The 18,508-nt window shown below is 36.9% G+C and overlaps 1 protein-coding gene across 4 annotated transcripts in view; it reads left to right on the forward strand.

The window, feature by feature from the left end:
* Positions 1–18,508, forward strand: part of LOC307184710 (ankyrin repeat and KH domain-containing protein 1) — a gene marked incomplete at its 3' end in the record, with an annotated part of 117,498 nt that overhangs the window by 93,904 nt on the left and 5,086 nt on the right. For 3 of the 4 annotated variants that reach the window (XM_079918389.1, XM_079918390.1, XM_079918391.1), the window contains 10 exons: positions 1,354–1,449; positions 1,911–2,027; positions 6,500–6,674; positions 7,470–7,926; positions 8,738–8,884; positions 10,814–10,963; positions 11,129–12,741; positions 15,672–15,848; positions 17,457–17,708; positions 18,233–18,381. In XM_079918389.1, coding sequence (XP_079774515.1) covers positions 1,354–1,449; positions 1,911–2,027; positions 6,500–6,674; positions 7,470–7,926; positions 8,738–8,884; positions 10,814–10,963; positions 11,129–12,741; positions 15,672–15,848; positions 17,457–17,708; positions 18,233–18,381 — 3,333 coding nt within the window. The remainder of the gene's footprint in view (positions 1–1,353; positions 1,450–1,910; positions 2,028–6,499; positions 6,675–7,469; positions 7,927–8,737; positions 8,885–10,813; positions 10,964–11,128; positions 12,742–15,671; positions 15,849–17,456; positions 17,709–18,232; positions 18,382–18,508) is intronic. The other variant, XM_079918392.1, reaches the window with a different exon arrangement.

The following is an 18,508-nucleotide window of genomic DNA, read 5'->3' on the forward strand; positions in this document are numbered from 1 at the left end:
GGCCTTTGCTCACTGGTTTTCTTTTCCTGAAATGTTCTTTCCCTTGCTCTTCACCTGGCTCACTTCTCTTCATCCTTTAATATCTACTCATCCTTAAATATCACTTCTCAGAAAGTCCTTTTCTAACTTGCAATCTGAAAAGTTTCTCTTGTTCTCTTTTATAGTTCACTGTTATTTTCCTTATCTCATTTTGTAATTATACATTCAAACATGCATTACTTTTTTAATGCCTATCTCCCCAGTTAGACTACAAGATCTATGAAAGCTAAGATTCATGACTGTCTTTTTCACCAGTGTTTGTGCCCAGTTGTTCAGCTCAGTGCCTGACACATACTAGATGGTCAGTAAATAGCTATTGAATGAGAGCAGTGTAAGTTATGAGTCTTAAAAAAAATCTTAAATATTTACTTTTTTTTCAATTTTTTTCTTTCCTTTTAATTGAGGTATAATTTATATATAGTAAAAACACAAATCTAAGGTACATGAATTTTGATAAATGCATATACCTATGTAACCCACACTCCATAAAGGTATAAAATACTTCCATAATCCTAGAAAGTTTCATCATGCCCATCCTCAGTTAATTCCCTGCCCCAGAAGAAGCCACTTTTCTGATTTTTGTCACCATCAGACTAATTTTTTTTTTTTTTTTGCCACACTGTGCGGCGTACGGGATCTTAATTCCCCAACCAGGGATCGAACCGTGCCCCTTGCAGTGGAAGTGTGGAGTCTTAACCACTGGACTGCCAGGGAAGTCCCCCCATCAGACTAATTCTTGAAGATTAAACGAGCTTTAGTAGGAGGGGAAACAATGCAAGTTTGGTTATGTTAAAATAGACGTACTTATAATTGATTACAGATCATCCAGCCCCTGATAATGGCATTTAGAAAGTGTTTTACCTAGATTCAAGTCATAGAACTCAAGATAAATATGACAACCTACCGTGTTTAGTTTCGTAAGATAGAGCCAAAATAATGCTTTGAAATCTAGAACATCCTCTTTGTTTTCGGACTAATTTCCCTTTTATATTGAGATTCATTTCACATCACCAATTTTTATTTTACTAATCGATTTATTCTAGGAGATATATATTTTTTAAAGTTTGTCTATTTTCAATGGGATGTGGGCAGATTAAATTCAGGAGAAATGTCGTTTGGTCCACCATATATTTCCCAGCATGTTGTACTTACCGCTTTCTGTTTATAAACTCAACACTGTTTCTATTTTCATAATTTCAATTTTAAGTTTAGTAAACTCTCAAGTGTTACTGTACCTTTTACCCTTAAGTTTTTAAGCGTATGGGCCAATTTTCAAAGTATTCTTTTGTGTATTTTTTGTTATACTTCTTACAGGGTCATGTAAAAGTTGTTCAGTATTTGGTGAAAGAGGTCAATCAGTTCCCTTCTGATATAGAATGCATGAGATACATAGCAACAATCACAGATAAGGTAGGTTTAATATGCTGTTGAAGCACATTTTTGTTCTTTGTTGAATTATATGCCAGAGTATATGTTAGCAGCCCGTTCTTTTCATCCTCTATGAGACTGATCATCTGATTTTTCTATGCTTTAGTTTCCCCATTTGCAAATGAAGAATGAGTATATTTTTTATAAATTATTTTGAGATTTCCTTCCTATTATGGACCATAATTACAGTGACTGCAGCTAAAGTTTATTACTAGACTATTAGCCTGATTAGAAAATTTTCTAAGAACACAAACTTTTTAGAAAATGGTACCTTATTTTGATTTTTCAATCAAAGACTAGACTCAAAGGATAGCTTAATTTGGTTTAGTGAATATTCAGTAATTTGAGGCTTTAAGCCCTGAACTTTGGTATACTTATCAGCTCAAGTTTTATTGGCCTGTTTATGTGTTCCTATATTTATATAATTCCATTTTCCACTATAGGAACTGTTGAAAAAATGTCACCAGTGTGTTGAGACAATTGTGAAGGCTAAAGACCAGCAGGCTGCAGAAGCAAATAAGAATGCAAGTATTCTTTTAAAGGAACTTGATCTGGAAAAGGTGAGTGGGAAAAATAATTTTCTTTATTAGAAATGGTTGAAAATCTAGTAGAATAAATTTGCCACTGATATGACCATAATCTTAACAAAATCTCTTTTTAAAAAATGATTAATAGATTATCAAACTACCATCAATTTTTTGATTCTGACCTATACATAAAAAATACTTTTAACCATATAAGTGAGGAATTAGTTTCTGAGCAGATCACAATTTTCCAAATAACATTACTGCCTAAGTGGTTTTAATATTAGTCTGGGAAGAAATTTTTTTAAACATTGGAAATCTTTCGTTTATTATAAGATATGGGCTATAAGTGGTTTATTAGATCCTTAATTAAAGAGTAAGTATCTAAGTTTCCTAGGATGTGTGGTAGTATAATTGAAAAAGTTAAAAAAAAAAAAAGGTCGCTTTTCTGAGGCTTAGTGTGCTTACCTGGAAAAGGAGGGTGTTGTTATGAACCCAGAAATTATATTAAAAGAATAAATAGCATAATCAAGTAGAGTTATTATAGAAATGCAGGAGATAACTTAATATTAAGATATTTTGTTGATGATAAAAGGAAGGAAAAAGATCATTTTGAGAGATGCTAAAATTTTGACATCAATTTTTAATTTTAAAGAAAATCAAAACTTGTAAGTTAAAAACAGAAGAAAAAATTGCTTACAAATCAACGAGAAAGGGATTTCCCTGGTGGTCTAGAGGTTAAGACTTTGCCTCTACTCCCACATGCCTCAGGGCCAAAAAACCAAAATATAAAACAGAAACGATATTGTACAAATTCAATAAAGACTTTAAAAATGGTCACATCAAAAAAAAAAAAAAAAAACAATGAGAAAAAGATAACTTGCCCAGAATGAAAAATGATCACACAAATGGGCAATTCACAGAAGAAATATAAATGTTCAATAAATACATGGAGAATGCTCAACTTCATGAATAAACAAAGAAATGCACAGTGAAAGAGTGATTTAAATTTCTTTTACCAGATTAGGAAAACTTAAAATTTAAAGGTTTGGTAATAGATATTGATGGCTAGGGTATGCAGAAATTAGCCTTCTAGTATGATTTTTGATGTATGGTATAAATTAGTATAAGTATTAATGGAGATGATTTGACAAATGCATTAAATTAAAAAGGGTGCATACCTACTCCAGTCACTCCTCTTCTAGAAATTTAGCCTAAGGTAAATACTTTGATAAATGCTCAAAGATGTGAACATACAAAAGGACATTCACCGTTAAATTGCTTATAACAGGGGGAAGGGTATAAACCTTAAAGTTTTATCATTAGGAAATTAAATAAATTTAATACCTCCATGATAAACTTGATTACAGTTAAAATCAGAAGGGGGAAACTAATATTCATTTTAAAATGAAGTTTGAAGTTTGATGACTACTAAGGTCCCTCCTGTGTTCTATAATTTTTATTTTTGTGTAACTACCCAGGGATATGGTCAGCAATTCCTTAAACAGCCGTTTTGCTCTTATGCCAACCGAGTGATGAAACTGCATATTCAGTTAACAATTATTTTTTCTCTTAATGCTCAGCCCCTTTCTCATTTACATAGGGGGTTGACAGACTTTTTTATTTTTTTTGTGGTACGCGGGCCTCTCACTGCTGTGGCCTCTCCCGTTGTGGAGCACAGGCTCTGGACGCGCAGGCTCAGTGGCCATGGCTCACGGGCCTAGCCGCTCCGCGGCATGTGGGATCTTCCCGGACCAGGGCACGAACCCGCGTCCCCTGCATTGGCAGGCGGACTCTCAACCACTGCACCACCAGGGAAACCCAACTTTTTATTTTTTTATTCTTTATTTTTTTAATTTTAATTTTTAAATTTTTTTGGTTTCGCCTCGTGGTTGTGGGATCTTAGTTCCCCGACCAGGGACTGAACCCAGGCCCTTGGCAGTGAGAGCGCAGAGTCCTAACCACTGAACCACCAGGGAATTCCCAACAGACTTTTTCTATGAAATGCTGAAGAGTAAATATTTTAGGCTTTGTAGGCCCATACGATCTCTGTCATAACTCCTTGACTCTGCTGTTATAGCACGAAAGCACCCATAGACAATGCCTAAATGAATGTGTTCCAATAGAACTTTATTTATGGACATCAAAATTTTAATTTCATAATATTTTCATGTCACAAAATATTCTTCTTTTTATTTTTTCAACCATTTAAAATGTAAAAGTCTTAACATTCAGGCCATAGTTTGCCGATGCCTGATTAGATAAGTAAAAATGTCAAAGAGTAACTTATGACTCAGAATGGTAAATTATAGTTTTGAGGAAAATGCTTTACTTAATTACCAGGACAACTGGACTTCATTGACAGATTCTTATGGTGAACCTTTTTTAGATAATTTCCACACAAATATGAGTAATTTGATGTGTTTTCTGTTTGTTTTGAGTTTTCATTATGATGTGAGGTGACCATTACCATGTTCCCCTGTCTGAAAAAAATATATTTTCTAGTACTAAGCAAAGCAAAACTATAAAGTAAGGTGAAAGTAATTTCTATAATGACCTCCTGTGGATATTTTCATAGTGAAATTTGTTAATACCTTATAAAAGCATAATAGCTGCATTTTATTTTATTTTTTTAACATCTTTATTGGAGTATAATTGCTTTATAGTGGTGTGTTAGTTTCTGCTGTATAACAAAGTGATATATACATATATCCCCATATCTCCTCCCTCTTGCTTGTCCCTCCCACCCTCCCTATCCCACCCGTCTAGGTGGACACAAAGCATCGAGCTGATCTCCCTGTGCTATGTGGCTGCTTCCCACTAGCTATCTGTTTTACATTTGGTAGTGTATATATGTCCATGCCACTCTCTCACTTGTCCCAGTTTACCCTTCCCCCTCCCCCATCCTCATGTCCATTCTCTATGTCTAAGTCTTTATTCCTGTCCTGCCCCTAGGTTCTTCAGAACCTTTTTTTTTTTTTTTTAGATTCCATATATATGTGTTAGCATACGGTATTTGTTTTTCTCTTTCTGACTTCCTTCACTCTGTATTACAGTCTCTAGGTCCATCCACCTCACTACAAGTAACTCAATTTCATTTCTTTTTATGACTGAGTAATATTCCATTGTATATATGTGCCACATCTTCTTTATCCATTCATCTGTCAATGGGCATTTAGGTTGATTCCATGTCCTGGCTATTGTAAATAGAGCCACAATGAACATTGTGGTACATGACCCTTTTTGAATTATGGTTTTTTCAGGGTATATGCCCCGTAGTGAGATTGCTGGGTCGTATGGTAGTTGTATTTTTAGTTTTTTAAGGAACCTCCATACTGTTCTCCATAGTGGCTATATCAATTTACATTTCCACCAGCAGTGCGAGAGGGTTCCCTTTTCTCCACACCCTTTCCAGCAATAGCTGCATTTCAGTCAAACAAATGCCACATAAATCTATGGTTTTGCTTATTCTGGACATTTCATATAAATGGAATCAGACAGTATTTGGTCCTCTGTGACTGGCTTCTTGCAATTCATAGTGTTTTCAAGGTTCATCCATGTTGTAGCATGTATCAGTACTTCATTTATTTATTTTTTTACTGCTGCATAATATCCCATTATATAGATATACCACATTTTGTTTACCCATTTATTAGTTGATGGACATTTAGGTTGTTTCTATTTCATAGGTATACAAGTTTTTTGTTTGTTTTAACTTGGAATGCTTCATGAATTTGTGTTTTATCCTTATGCAGGAGCCCTGCTAATCTTCTCTGTGTTATTTCAATTTTTTTAGTATATATGGTGCTGAAGCAAGCATGGTGTACAAGTTTTTGTATGAATATGTTTTCATTGGGTATATATCTAGGAATGGAATTGCTAGATCATATGGCAGTTCTGTGTTTAACCATTTGAGAAACTTCTAGATTGTTTTCCAAGGTAGCGGCACCATTTTATGATCCTACCAGCAGTATATGAAGGCTTCGATTTCTTCATATCCTCACCATGATTTGTTTTATCTGTCTTTTTGTTGATTATAGGCATCCTAGTGACAGTGAAGTGGGTATCATTTTGATTTGATTTGCTTTTCCCTGATGGCTTGTGATATTGAGCATCTATCTCTTCATGTGTTTATTGGCCATTTGTATATGTTTGGAGAAACGTCTGTTCAGATCCTTTGCCCATTTTTTAATTGAGTTATTTGTCTTTTCATTATTGAGTTAACGAGTTCTTTATAAATTCTTGATACAAGCCCTTACCAGATAAGCAAAAATTTTTCACCGTTTTATGGGTTGTCTTTTCACTTTATTGATGATCCCTTTGAAGCACAAAAACTTTTAATTTTGATTATGTCCAGCTTATCTATTTCTTCTTTTGTTGCTTTTATAAATGTGTGTTAAGACTGACATCTATGGGAAACCCCATGTATCATAAACAAAAATATCATTTCATTATTTATTTTAAATTACTGCCTTATTGATAAAATGAGATACCTACTTTATTTGCAGTCAAGAGAGGAGAGCAGAAAGCAGGCTCTTGCAGCTAAAAGAGAGAAAAGAAAAGAAAAGAGAAAAAAGAAAAAAGAGGAGCAGAAAAGGAAGCAGGAAGAAGATGAGGAAAACAAACCTAAGGAGAATTCAGAACTACCAGAGGATGAAGATGAAGAGGAGAATGATGAAGATGGTGAGAAATGAACCATCTGAATTAGTGATAAAATTCTTCTGTGTTTATCAACTTCATTTTGAGTGCTCTTTGCTCTCAAAACTCTCAAAACTAATTCTAGTTAAATATTCAGTTACTTTAAGCTGAAATAGACAGTTGACTTCCATAGTAAATACTTCTAAATATTTTACATTGTAAAGTGACACAGAGAAACTGAAGGGGGAAGGCAAGCACATAATTTGAAGACATTCAGTTGTAACTTAAGTTCCCCTGTAAAAACATTATGTATGTCCTAAAAGTGATACAGTAAGAGGTTTGCCAGCTTTTCTTCAGGTTCTTCTCTACCCTCTCCTTCCCCAGTTGGAAACTGGGAAGAGGTTCATTTCCTCAATAAATTTTTAACTAAGGTTCAGTCTTGAAGCTCTATAGGGTTGAGGTCCATTACTCTCAGAGTTGTTTATTGTACAGTCTGGCAGTGGTTGTAGTAGGCAAATAATTTTGCTCTATTTGACTTCTAATTCTAAAATGCTATTTGAAAAATTTCTTAAATTCAAACTATATTGTGATTTTTGTTTAGTATGAGACTAGCATTTCAGATCTTAAGAATGTTAATGTTTTATACCAAGTTAGACATCAAAATATGATATAGTATATTCTCACAACAGTAAAGATTTCTTTATTTACTAGTGAATACTGGTAAAAGGAAAATATGACCTAAGGGTCTGAATTATTATGAATTATTAGGTATATTCTGTCACAATTTGTTTTGAGATCTGTGGCTCTCAGTGTGATTTTTATCCTTTTTCATAATTTCAGTGGAGCAAGAAGTTCCCATAGAACCTCCTAGTGCGACCACCACCACCACAATCGGAATCTCTGCAACATCTGCAACATTCACAAATGTGTTTGGGAAAAAAAGGGCCAATGTTGTGACAACTCCCAGCACCAATCGGAAAAATAAGAAGAACAAAACAAAAGAGACCCCTCCCACTGCACATTTAATATTACCAGAACAACATATATCCTTAGCACAGCAAAAGGCAGATAAGAATAAAATAAATGGAGAACCCAGAGGTGGCGGTGCAGGTGGGAATAGTGATTCAGATAACTTGGACAGCACAGATTGCAACAGTGAGAGTAGTAGTGGTGGTAAAAGCCAAGAGTTAAATTTCACTATGGATGTGAATTCCTCTAGTGATAGGAGATACCCCTCACTGCTACTCCATTCCCAAGAAGAAAAGACAAGTACTGCTGCTTCCAAAACTCAGACACGGTAAAATTTTCTGACTTGTTAACTCTGCACCTACCTTTCCTTTTTCATGCCTGGCACAAGAACTTGAAGTAACATAAGTTGTATTGAACAATTAAAGTCTACCACATTACCTGTCTTCAGCATTTAAAACTGAAATTCACCAGTGTCCTCCTTATCATGTGCTAGTTATGCAATGAAATTGTTAGAACTTTTAACATTCAACTTTGAAGCTGAAAATATTAGCGTTCCTTGATTTTAACTATGTCATTTTTATTGATTATATATAGTTCTTTTGGCTTCTGAATCCATTTTAATACTAAAATAAATAATGGACTCTTTGCCCTATTTCTATTTTTCTGAATTGTTAATAATTTGATATGCCAAATTTTTTTTTAACAAGGTTTTTGGGTTTTTTTATATAAATTTATTTATTTAATTTTGGCTGCATTGGGTTTTGGTTGCTGCACGCGGGCTTTCTCTAGTTGTGGCGAGCGGGGGCTACTCTTCGTTGCGGTGCGCGGGCTTCTCATTGCAGTGGCTTCTCCTGTTGCAGGGCACGGGCTCTAGACACGTGGGCTCAGTAGTTGTGGCTCGCGGGCTCTAGAGCGCAGGCTCAGTAGTTGTGGTGAGCAGGCTTAGTTGCTCCACAGCATGTGGGATCTTCCCGGCCCAGGGCTCAAACCCGTGTCCCTGCATTGGCAGGTGGATTCTTAACCACTGCGCCACCAGGGAAGCCCTGGTGTGCCAAATTTTAATTCAGATACTTCAGCAAATCTCTTGAGTTTCTATCTTAAAATTTATCATTTATTGGCCTTGATATTTCTCTTCTCAGACTTGAAGGTGAAGTGAATCCTAATTCCTTATCAACAACGTACAAGTCAGTGTCGTTGCCATTAAGCTCTTCAAACATAAAGCTGAATCTGACTAGCCCTAAAAGGGGGCAAAAAAGAGAGGAAGGGTGGAAAGAAGTTGTTCGAAGGTAAGTAGTATTAGTCTCGTCTTTTTAACTTTTCTCCTCTTGTGAGATGGTTATCCAGTTAATTAATGAATAATTTGAATGTGGTTATTATATTCAATTGCAATGCCATACTACATCCAGAGTAGGCTAAAGCAAAATTAGAAACAGTATGTAAATTTTGTATGCATATTTTATATGATACAAGAAATGTTGGCTTTAGAATAACAAAAAATATTTTATTAAAACATAAGACATACAGTTTACAGACAAACCATACAAAAAGGTCACAGGCTTCTTAAGGGGAAGATTCAATTGACAGCAAAGTCATAATGCTATTTGTGAAGGCTATGATGTTTGTTTAATGGTCCCATTTTGATTCAGACAAGTTTGTCCATCTACAGCATTTAAATAAAGTTAGACTTCGCTAGAGAATCTATATCTGCTTTTAACCAATGCAGTTAGATCACCATAAAGAGTGGGGGGGAGCCCATAAAATTAAAACTACCTTCTCCCTCAAAAAAAATAAATAAATACAAGTACCAACACCCCTGCAGCTAACTTTGACAACTCCCTTCATTCACACTGCTTTATACTTAAACCATGATGGGGGAAATGAATAAAAGCAGACAGGAGCCATTGCTTTTAAATGTTTCACACAATCCAGAAGGTAATTCTAGCCTCTGCTCATGCTTTACAACAGGGAATCAGAATAAGACATAGGTTTGCTAATGTGCACTTAATCACCAAAGGACTAAGATGTCTGAGTTTTTATTCTGTAATTTTTCTAAGACTTTGTGTCCATTAAAAGCAAACAAAAAAGGAAGAAGTCTTGGCAGAACAGAAGTGATGCACACTTGATGATCAGATTGATTTAAGTATTATTCATGGCCTAGTCTATGCTCTAGCTTTCAAAATAGCTACATATTTTCTTCCCAGTTTGTCTACATTAGGATATTAAATTTTGATCATGAAATGTATTTTAGAGTCTACAATTGGGTATTCTTGTGGAAGGTATAGTTCAAAGTTTGAGGGTCCCTCCCTAGGAGGGAATCCTGGCAGTCAGCAGTGACCACATGAAAATAATGGGTGTTGCTCTCATTTGGTTCTGCCAGCAAACACTGGGTTTCCGTGATAATCCTGCAGGACACCCAGGCCATCTTGTCAGATCCCAAAATCAGCCTCTGGTGTTTTCTCACACAAGTGGAAGTCCCAGGCTCCACTTGTGGATTGCTTTTTATGTACAAATCTAAGGCTTTATTTTTTATTGCTAAGTAAAGTTGTTGACACTGATAAGCTGCCTTTATTCATTTTCAGTATGGAGTTTAACAATGTGGTATGCATTATTTTAATTTTGAAAGTATCAATATATGATCATTGCAGTTTAGTTAACATGTGATAGTTTATGCAGATTTGAATGCTGAGATCATGAGTGACTTAAATATAATTTTTTTAAATGGCAGTGTGTTTTTTACCTTCACTAAATTAAATTCAATATAATAAGAGGTCAGTTTCTAAAATAAAAACTTCTAGTAATTTCCTCTTTAAGGTTTGAGAAATACTATTCTACAAATGTTCATGAACATACTTACTGAGACATCTTTTTTTTTTTTAATTAATTTATTTTTGGCTGCGTTGGGTCTTTGTTGCTGTGCGCGGGCTCTCTCTAGTTGCGGCGAGCAGGGGCCACTCCTCCCTGTGGTGCATGGGCTTCTCACTGCGGTGGCTTCTTGTGCTGCCGAGCACGGGCTCTAGGCGCGTGGGCTTCAGTAGTTGTGGCACGCAGGCTTAGTTGCTCCGTGGCATGTGGGATCCTCCCAGGCCAGGGATTGAACCCATATCCCCTGCATTGGCAGGCGGATTCCCAACCACTGGGCCACCAGGAAAGCCCGAGACATCTTTTTTAATAGACCTTTTGATTTCATAAGCTTATGTGTGGTCTTCATTTTGTAGGTCAAAGAAATTGTCTGTTCCAGCCTCAGTGGTTTCCAGGATAATGGGAAGAGGAGGATGCAACATCACTGCAATACAAGATGTTACTGGTGCCCATATTGATGTGGATAAACAAAAAGATAAGAATGGCGAGAGAATGATCACAATAAGGTAATTGTGAGATATACATATCGTTAGTTCTATGAGGAAATTAAATTTTATTAGAAGTACATTTTTGTTAGGTATGGTACAATCAAGAATTCTGTTTCATGATAAAGATTACCTAGTTTTGTATATTTTTGATCTTGTTCTGTTTTTTGTTTGTTTTCTCCCCAGGGGTGGTACAGAATCAACAAGATATGCAGTTCAACTTATCAATGCACTTATTCAAGATCCTGCTAAGGAACTGGAAGACTTGATTCCTAAAAACCATATCAGAACACCTGCCAGCACCAAAGCCATCCATGCAAACTTCTCATCTGGAGTAGGCACCACAGCAGCTTCCAGTAAAAATGCATTTCCCTTGGGTGCTCCAAGTCTTGTAACTTCACAGGCAACAACATTATCTACGTTCCAGCCCACTAATAAACTTAATAAGAACGTTCCAGCAAATGTACGTTCTTCTTTCCCAGTTTCTCTACCCTTAGCTTATCCTCACCCTCATTTTGCCCTGCTGGCTGCTCAAACTATGCAACAGATTCGGCATCCTCGTTTACCCATGGCCCAGTTTGGAGGAACATTTTCACCTTCTCCTAACACTTGGGGACCATTCCCAGTGAGACCTGTGAATCCTGGCAACACAAATAGCTCTCCAAAGCATAATAATACAGGCCGTCTACCTAACCAGAACGGGACTGTTTTACCCTCAGAGTCTGCTGGACTAGCTACTGCCAGTTGTCCTATCACTGTCTCTTCTGTAGTTGCTGCCAGTCAGCAACTGTGTGTGACTAATACCCGGACTCCTTCATCAGTCAGAAAGCAGTTGTTTGCCTGTGTGCCTAAGACAAGTCCTCCAGCAGCAGTGATTTCCTCTGTGACAAGCACTTGTAGTTCCCTGCCTTCTGTCTCCTCTGCACCTATCACTAGTGGGCAAGTTCCCACCACATTTCTGCCTGCAAGTACTCCTCAAGCACAGCTTTCTTCACAAAAGACGGAGTCTTTCTCTGCCATGCCAGCCCCCAAAGAGAAAGTGTCCACACAGGACCAGTCCATGGCAAACCTGTGTACCCCCTCTTCAACTGCCAACAGCTGCAGTAGCTCTGCCAGCAACACCCCAGGAGCTCCAGAAACTCACCCATCTGGTAGTCCCACTCCTCCCTCCAATAACACACAGGAGGAAACACAGCCATCCAGTGTGTCTGATTTAAGTCCTATGTCAATGCCTTTTGCATCCAATTCAGAACCTGCTCCATTGACTTTGGCATCACCTAGATTGGTTGCTGCTGATAATCAGGATACCAGTAATTTACCTCAGTTAGCTGTACCAGCACCTCGAGTTTCTCATCGAATGCAACCCAGAAGTTCTTTTTACTCGGTGGTACCAAATGCAACTATACACCAGGATCCCCAGTCTATTTTTGTGACAAATCCAGTTCCTTTAACACCACCTCAAGGCCCACCAGCTGCAGTGCAGCTTTCTTCAGCCATGAACATTATGAATGGTTCTCAGATGCACATTAACCCAGCAAATAAATCTTTGCCACCTACGTTTGGCCCAGCCACACTTTTCAATCACTTCAGTAGTCTTTTTGACAGCAGTCAGGTGCCAGCTAACCAGGGTTGGGGAGATGGTCCACTGTCCTCACGAGTTACTGCAGATGCCTCTTTCACTGTTCAGTCAGCGTTCCTGGGTAACTCTGTACTTGGACACTTGGAAAACGTGCACCCTGACAACTCCAAGGCACCTGGCTTCAGATCACCTTCCCAGCGAGTTTCTACTAGTCCAGTTGGTAAGTTATTATAACTATCATTACCTCACAGTTTGGGGCTTTAACAACATAATCTAACCTTCCAAAGTAATAAAGCATTTATTTTGTACATAATATTGCATGATCTTTTAAAGAAATGAAGGTGTGTCATAAATAGTAAAGACCCCTTAATGACTGCTGATTGAGTGGCCAAAATGTAGGTAAGTCACTCACATATGAGCTGCTTTATATTGTCTTTTATGATCTCTCTGCACCTTATTTCAAGGAAGTTATACCTTGTGTCAGTCCATTTTCTGAGAATTGGTATAAGATGATATTAATAAAAAAGGACTCATAGGATGCTTCAAGCATTCCAAATTTACAGACATTTTTTAAATCATAGTGATTGCCTGCATTTCTGAGATTAAAAAGTTTGGGTTACGAAGGTGTTTAGGTTACAGTCCATAATCTACATTCTTTGTTTTCAGTCTTGGGTGCTCAGAATGAATATTAAATGATGTCATAACTCTATATTATTTATATTAGATGGAGCTATTTGAAGAGATCCAGTCATGTATAGGCTCATATTTAACCAAAAAAAAAAAACATTTTGAATCAGCTGTTTGTTCTTTGAAATTAGAAATTAGCTGCTGAGGCAGTATAAGAAAGATTTAGAAAGATAAGAGGCTAGTGGTGGCTTGGAGATATTTGGAAAACCAGAATCTATTTTCCAGAGTCTAAGGGCCAAATTTTAGTCCAATCTCTTTGCTCTATTCTGAAAAACAAATTAGAAATTGTGGCTGACCTAGAATGGGGGTAATAAGAACTAGTGCCACTGAGCATTTTTCTTCCAGTTGAAAAACTGTCCCATAGCCCATCTTTCCTTTTTGCTAATTATAAACTGATCTAGGTTGTTTAAAATTTGTGAGTTTATGGATATGGCATAGCCTTAGCTTTTCTATCAGATATGTTTCCATTTACTTATCTTTTCAGGAAAACATAGCTGTTACATCATCTTTTGAATAGAAATAAAGCTTGCATAAGACAGTCTGTGGTCCAAAATATTCTCTTGGATTTTTTTTCTTCTTTTCTATAAATAGGTATCTATTTTAACTTTTCATTTTGGCAGACTAATAAAAAGGTTTTCAGAGGCCCTAGAATGAAAGAAGAGCTCATTGCCAGTGCTCAGACTGTGGTAAAAATTAATTTTTTAATTAATCCTTGACTTGATTGGCACTAACTAATACGTGAATTTAGAGTGCCTTAGCTAGAGTGGGACTTCAGATCTCTCATATTCCAGTGTTTGAGCTCTTTGCACTCCACATTCTATATCCCAGAAGATGTGCAGATTATGAATGGCTGGAGAAAAGAAAGTCAAGGAAATCATCCATCTAGTTTGGTAGCAAACAAGGTTTGGGAACCTGAATTATTCAGATCTATAACATCAAAATTATTTATTACTAGTTAAAAAATAATTTTTTAAAAAAGCAAGCATTAATCCTTGACCTTCCTTCCAGGGTCCAGAATTGATTAAGCTTGGCTTCATTTCTTAACTGCCTGGGTGGTTTCTTTTGTTGATGCTCTTCTTTCATGGATATAGTTTAGTTTTCCTAGTCTGCAGGTAAGAAATAGTGATACTTAAAAAGACGGGAAAGCATGTGGAGAAACTGGAACCTTCAAACACTGCTGGTAGAAACTTAAAATGGTACATCATTTGGAAAAACAGTTCAACAGTTCCTCAAAAAGTTAAAAAGAGTTACCATATGATCCAGTAATTCTGTTCCTAGGTATATCCAAGAGAAAACATGTGTCTACACAAAGACTGGTACATAAATGTTCATAGCAACACGATTCCTAAGAGCCAAAATGTGGAAACAGTCCAATGTCCATCAGCTGATGAATGGAAAAACAAAATGTGGTATATCTGTATAAGATATTATTCTTAGTATAATGTATATTCTATATTATGAGATACAATGAAAGAAATAAAGTACTCATTTGTGCTACAACATGGGTAAACTGAAAACATTTTGCTGAGTGAAAGAAGCCAGTCACAAAAGACCACATATTATATAATTCTTTTTATATAAAATTTCCAGAATAGGCAAATCTAGAGAGACAGAAAATATATTAGTGGTTGCTTAGAGGTTCAGATATGGGGTAAAGGAGGATGGAGAGTGACAGATAATGCATACAGAGATTCTTTTAGGGTAGACAGAAATGTTCTAAAATTGATTGTGGTGATGGTTGTACAACCCTGTGAATATACTAAAAGCCTTTGAATTATATACTTTATAGATGAATAAGACCTGCTTGAAAAGTTTTGAATTTTTTATGTTGATATTAACTACTTTTTTCTGAAATGAGTACCTATAATCCTTTTCCAGATCCTTGACCTCTTTCCCTAAAATGTTCTCCAGAGAAAGCAATGGAATTTGAGAATACTGCTAAATTCAGACTCATGCAAACTAGATAGAAACTTTGATGTAGTTTGCAGCTGTTGATTTTTTTTTTTAATCAGATGGAATACTGAAATTATCTTTAGTTGAATAGTATGCTTTCCTTCCATGTTAGGAAGCAAACATTGGTAGGTTTTGTTACTCATCTTGCACAGGAAATGACTATAGTTATATAGATGAACAGCTGTATTTCTAAGTGATGGGTAACACAACATGCTCTTATTTCATGTCCCCTCCAATGAAAGCTTTGAGATTTATCTAGAACATACTCCAGGTGACTGCCATTCCTAAACATTGGGCTCACATTTCTATATTTAGTCCTGCTTGGTGATATTCTTCTGAACTGTAAGAAAAAAATAGTTTGGGGACATACAGTATGATATAAATGGATTCTTATTGCTGTGATCCACAAAATAATTCTTTCTTCTTTTTTAAAGAGGAATTAGGTAAGCTTTGGACATTCATTTTTAAAGCCTTGGCTAATTTGATGTCTTGGACCTGTTTTTATTTCAGGGTTACCATCCATTGACCCATCAGGCAGCTCCCAATCTTCCTCTTCTGCTCCTCTGACAAGTTTTTCCGGCATACCAGGAACTCGGGTTTTCCTGCAAGGGCCAGCTCCCGTTGGGACTCCCAGTTTCAACAGACAACATTTTTCTCCCCACCCTTGGACAAGCGCCTCAAACTCATGTAGGAATCCTGGAGGAACTCTTCCCAAACAGTCTTGAATAAGTTATTAAACCATTTGTTTCAGGGAACGCTATATTGTAACTTTAGTAATCTAAATTGTATGCGAATACCCAAGGTTTGTATTGCAGTCATGTCAAAAATTATCAGTCATTTATAGGATAGAAAACTTGAGAAGGGTCAGGCTATTCTTCCAAGCCAGAATTGAGATTACACTGAGACTTGGATCAAGAAAAGAGGCACTGGGCTTCCCTGGTGGCGCAGTGGTTGAGAGTCCGCCTGCCGATGCAGGGGACACGAGTTCGTGCCCCGGTCTGGGAAGATCCCACATGCCGCGGAGCGGCTGGGCCCGTGAGCCATGGCTGCTGAGCCTGCACGTCCAGAGCCTGTGCTCCGCAATGGGAGAGGCCACAACAGTGAGAGGCCCGCGTACAGCAAAAAAAAAAAAAAAGAAGAGGCACTGCAAGTAGTTTTATAAGACCCTTTGGGGACAGTATTGTGAAATAATTTCTTAGGTCTGAAAAGAAGTTGAATTTAAGTATCTGGTCAGTTTGGTATGATTCCTCATTTATTTTTACATTTGAGGAAACTGTATGATTGCCATTTATAAGTGAAAATATTCCTCTGTTCTGACTTATTTCAATATTTAGAACAGATGAAGTTCTAAAAGGATTTGAACAGGATTTGATTTTTTTTAAATGAGCATCATGAGAAAGTCAGTGAGTATTGGCCCTTTGACAAGGAAAACTACCCATATTACCTGAGAGTCCCATTAAGAAACAAAGCTGTGAATTAAATCCTACAATGCTTCACTAACATTTAACCTTCCTTCCTTATGGGGAAAAATAAGAGGCTGTAGAAAGAGAAAAAAGAAAACAGCTAATAATTACAGAGGACCAGCAGCTATTTTCCAGATAATATGATAGTTACCGTGCAAACATAGCCACATTTAAGTTAATTTAAAATGTGACAATATATGTTTTGAGAAGATTTTTTAGAACTACAGTAAGGGGAATTCCCTGGTGGTCCAGTGGTTAGGACTCTGCGCTTTCACTGCCTTGGGCCCACGTTCAAACCCTGGTGGGGAAACTAAGATCACACAAGCCAGCAGAACTACAATAAGAATGAATACGACCTTCTTCCTTTCTAGCCTTGTTCAGTTCAATTTGAAAAAATTCTTTAGACTAGTCTGTACTTACTATATATTTAGACTATTTGTTTATACTTACTACAGGCAGAAGTAGTATAGGATAATATTTATAGAACTTATATATATTTTTTTTAATTTACTTATATATTTGGTTGTACCAGGTCTTAGTTGCAGGAGGTGGGCTCCTTAGTTGTGGCATGCAAACTCTTAGGTATGGCATGCATGTGGGATCTAGTTCCCTGAGCAGGAATCGAACCTGGGCCCCCTGCATTGGGAGCATGGAGTCTTAACCACTGCTCCACCAGGGAAGTCCCTGTATATTTTCATTTGAATGATCTTGTAAAATGAAAATTTTTTTCCAGAACCTATGTTGTGGAACAGATCTTTCCAACAAGGTTTCTCATATTCTTATAATTAGTTTTTATATGTAATAAAACAATAGAGAAATATTTTGCCACCAGGTGACTCTCCTATTCCATCTGTTTCTTCGGGATCATCTTCACCTCTTTCAGCCACTTCTGCCCCACCAACATTGGGCCAACCGAAAGGAGGCAGTGCCAGTCAGGATCGAAAGATACCTCCCCCCATTGGAACAGAGAGACTAGCCCGGATTCGGCAAGGAGGGTCTGTTGCACAAGCCCCTGTGGGGACCAGTTTTGTTGCTCCTGTTGGACACAGTGGAATCTGGTCATTTGGCGTCAATGCCGTGTCAGGTACAGTTACAGCGTCCTCTGTCTGGAGGGATATCTCGAGTAAGTTGTGGGATTTTGCCATTTAAACTTAGTTCCTGCACTTAACCAGTAAGGTTGTTTAAACCTTTGAGGAGTTCAGTCCAGTCTCAAAGTCTGGAATGTTAGTTTGGAGTATACATAATAATAGATGTAATATGTATGATAGTAATATATATAAAATAATAAATACAGACTTGATTAGAAGTAAAAGATTCAAAGCATACTTCCTTTCCTTCTTAAGCTTTTCATTATAGAATAGGACAATCATTTGATTTCTTTCAGAGAGCACTTAATCTTTTGCAGGACAGGTAGAGTGTTTGGGGTATTCAGAGTACTCCACCCAGTTTTCCAGGAACTTGTATTTTGGTTTGCAAAGATTTTCATGAATGTGTCCTGAGCTTCTCAAAGGAATGCTTTTGATTAAATTTAGTATGAAAAAATCCAGTGGTAATGTTTTATTTTATTCCAAATAAATATCTAACCTTGATCTCATTTCTTCTTTCTAGAAGGCTTATCAGGTTGGTCACAGTCTGTGATAGGGAACCATCCAATGCATCAACAATTATCAGACCCAAGCACATTCTCTCAGCATCAACCAATGGAGAGAGATGATTCTGGAATGGTAGCCCCCTCTAACATTTTTCATCAGCCTATGGTAAGCAGTTTTGTGGATTTTTCTAAAGTGAGCTGACAAACATCATTGTAACTTGTTTAACACATTGCCAGCTAATGTAGTCACATGTTAAGGAGGAATTTGTACTGAAATAATTCTCCCTTTTGGT

This window comes from Stenella coeruleoalba (genome assembly GCF_951394435.1).
Source record: "Stenella coeruleoalba genome assembly, chromosome: 3".
Taxonomy (NCBI): Eukaryota; Metazoa; Chordata; class Mammalia; order Artiodactyla; family Delphinidae; genus Stenella; species Stenella coeruleoalba.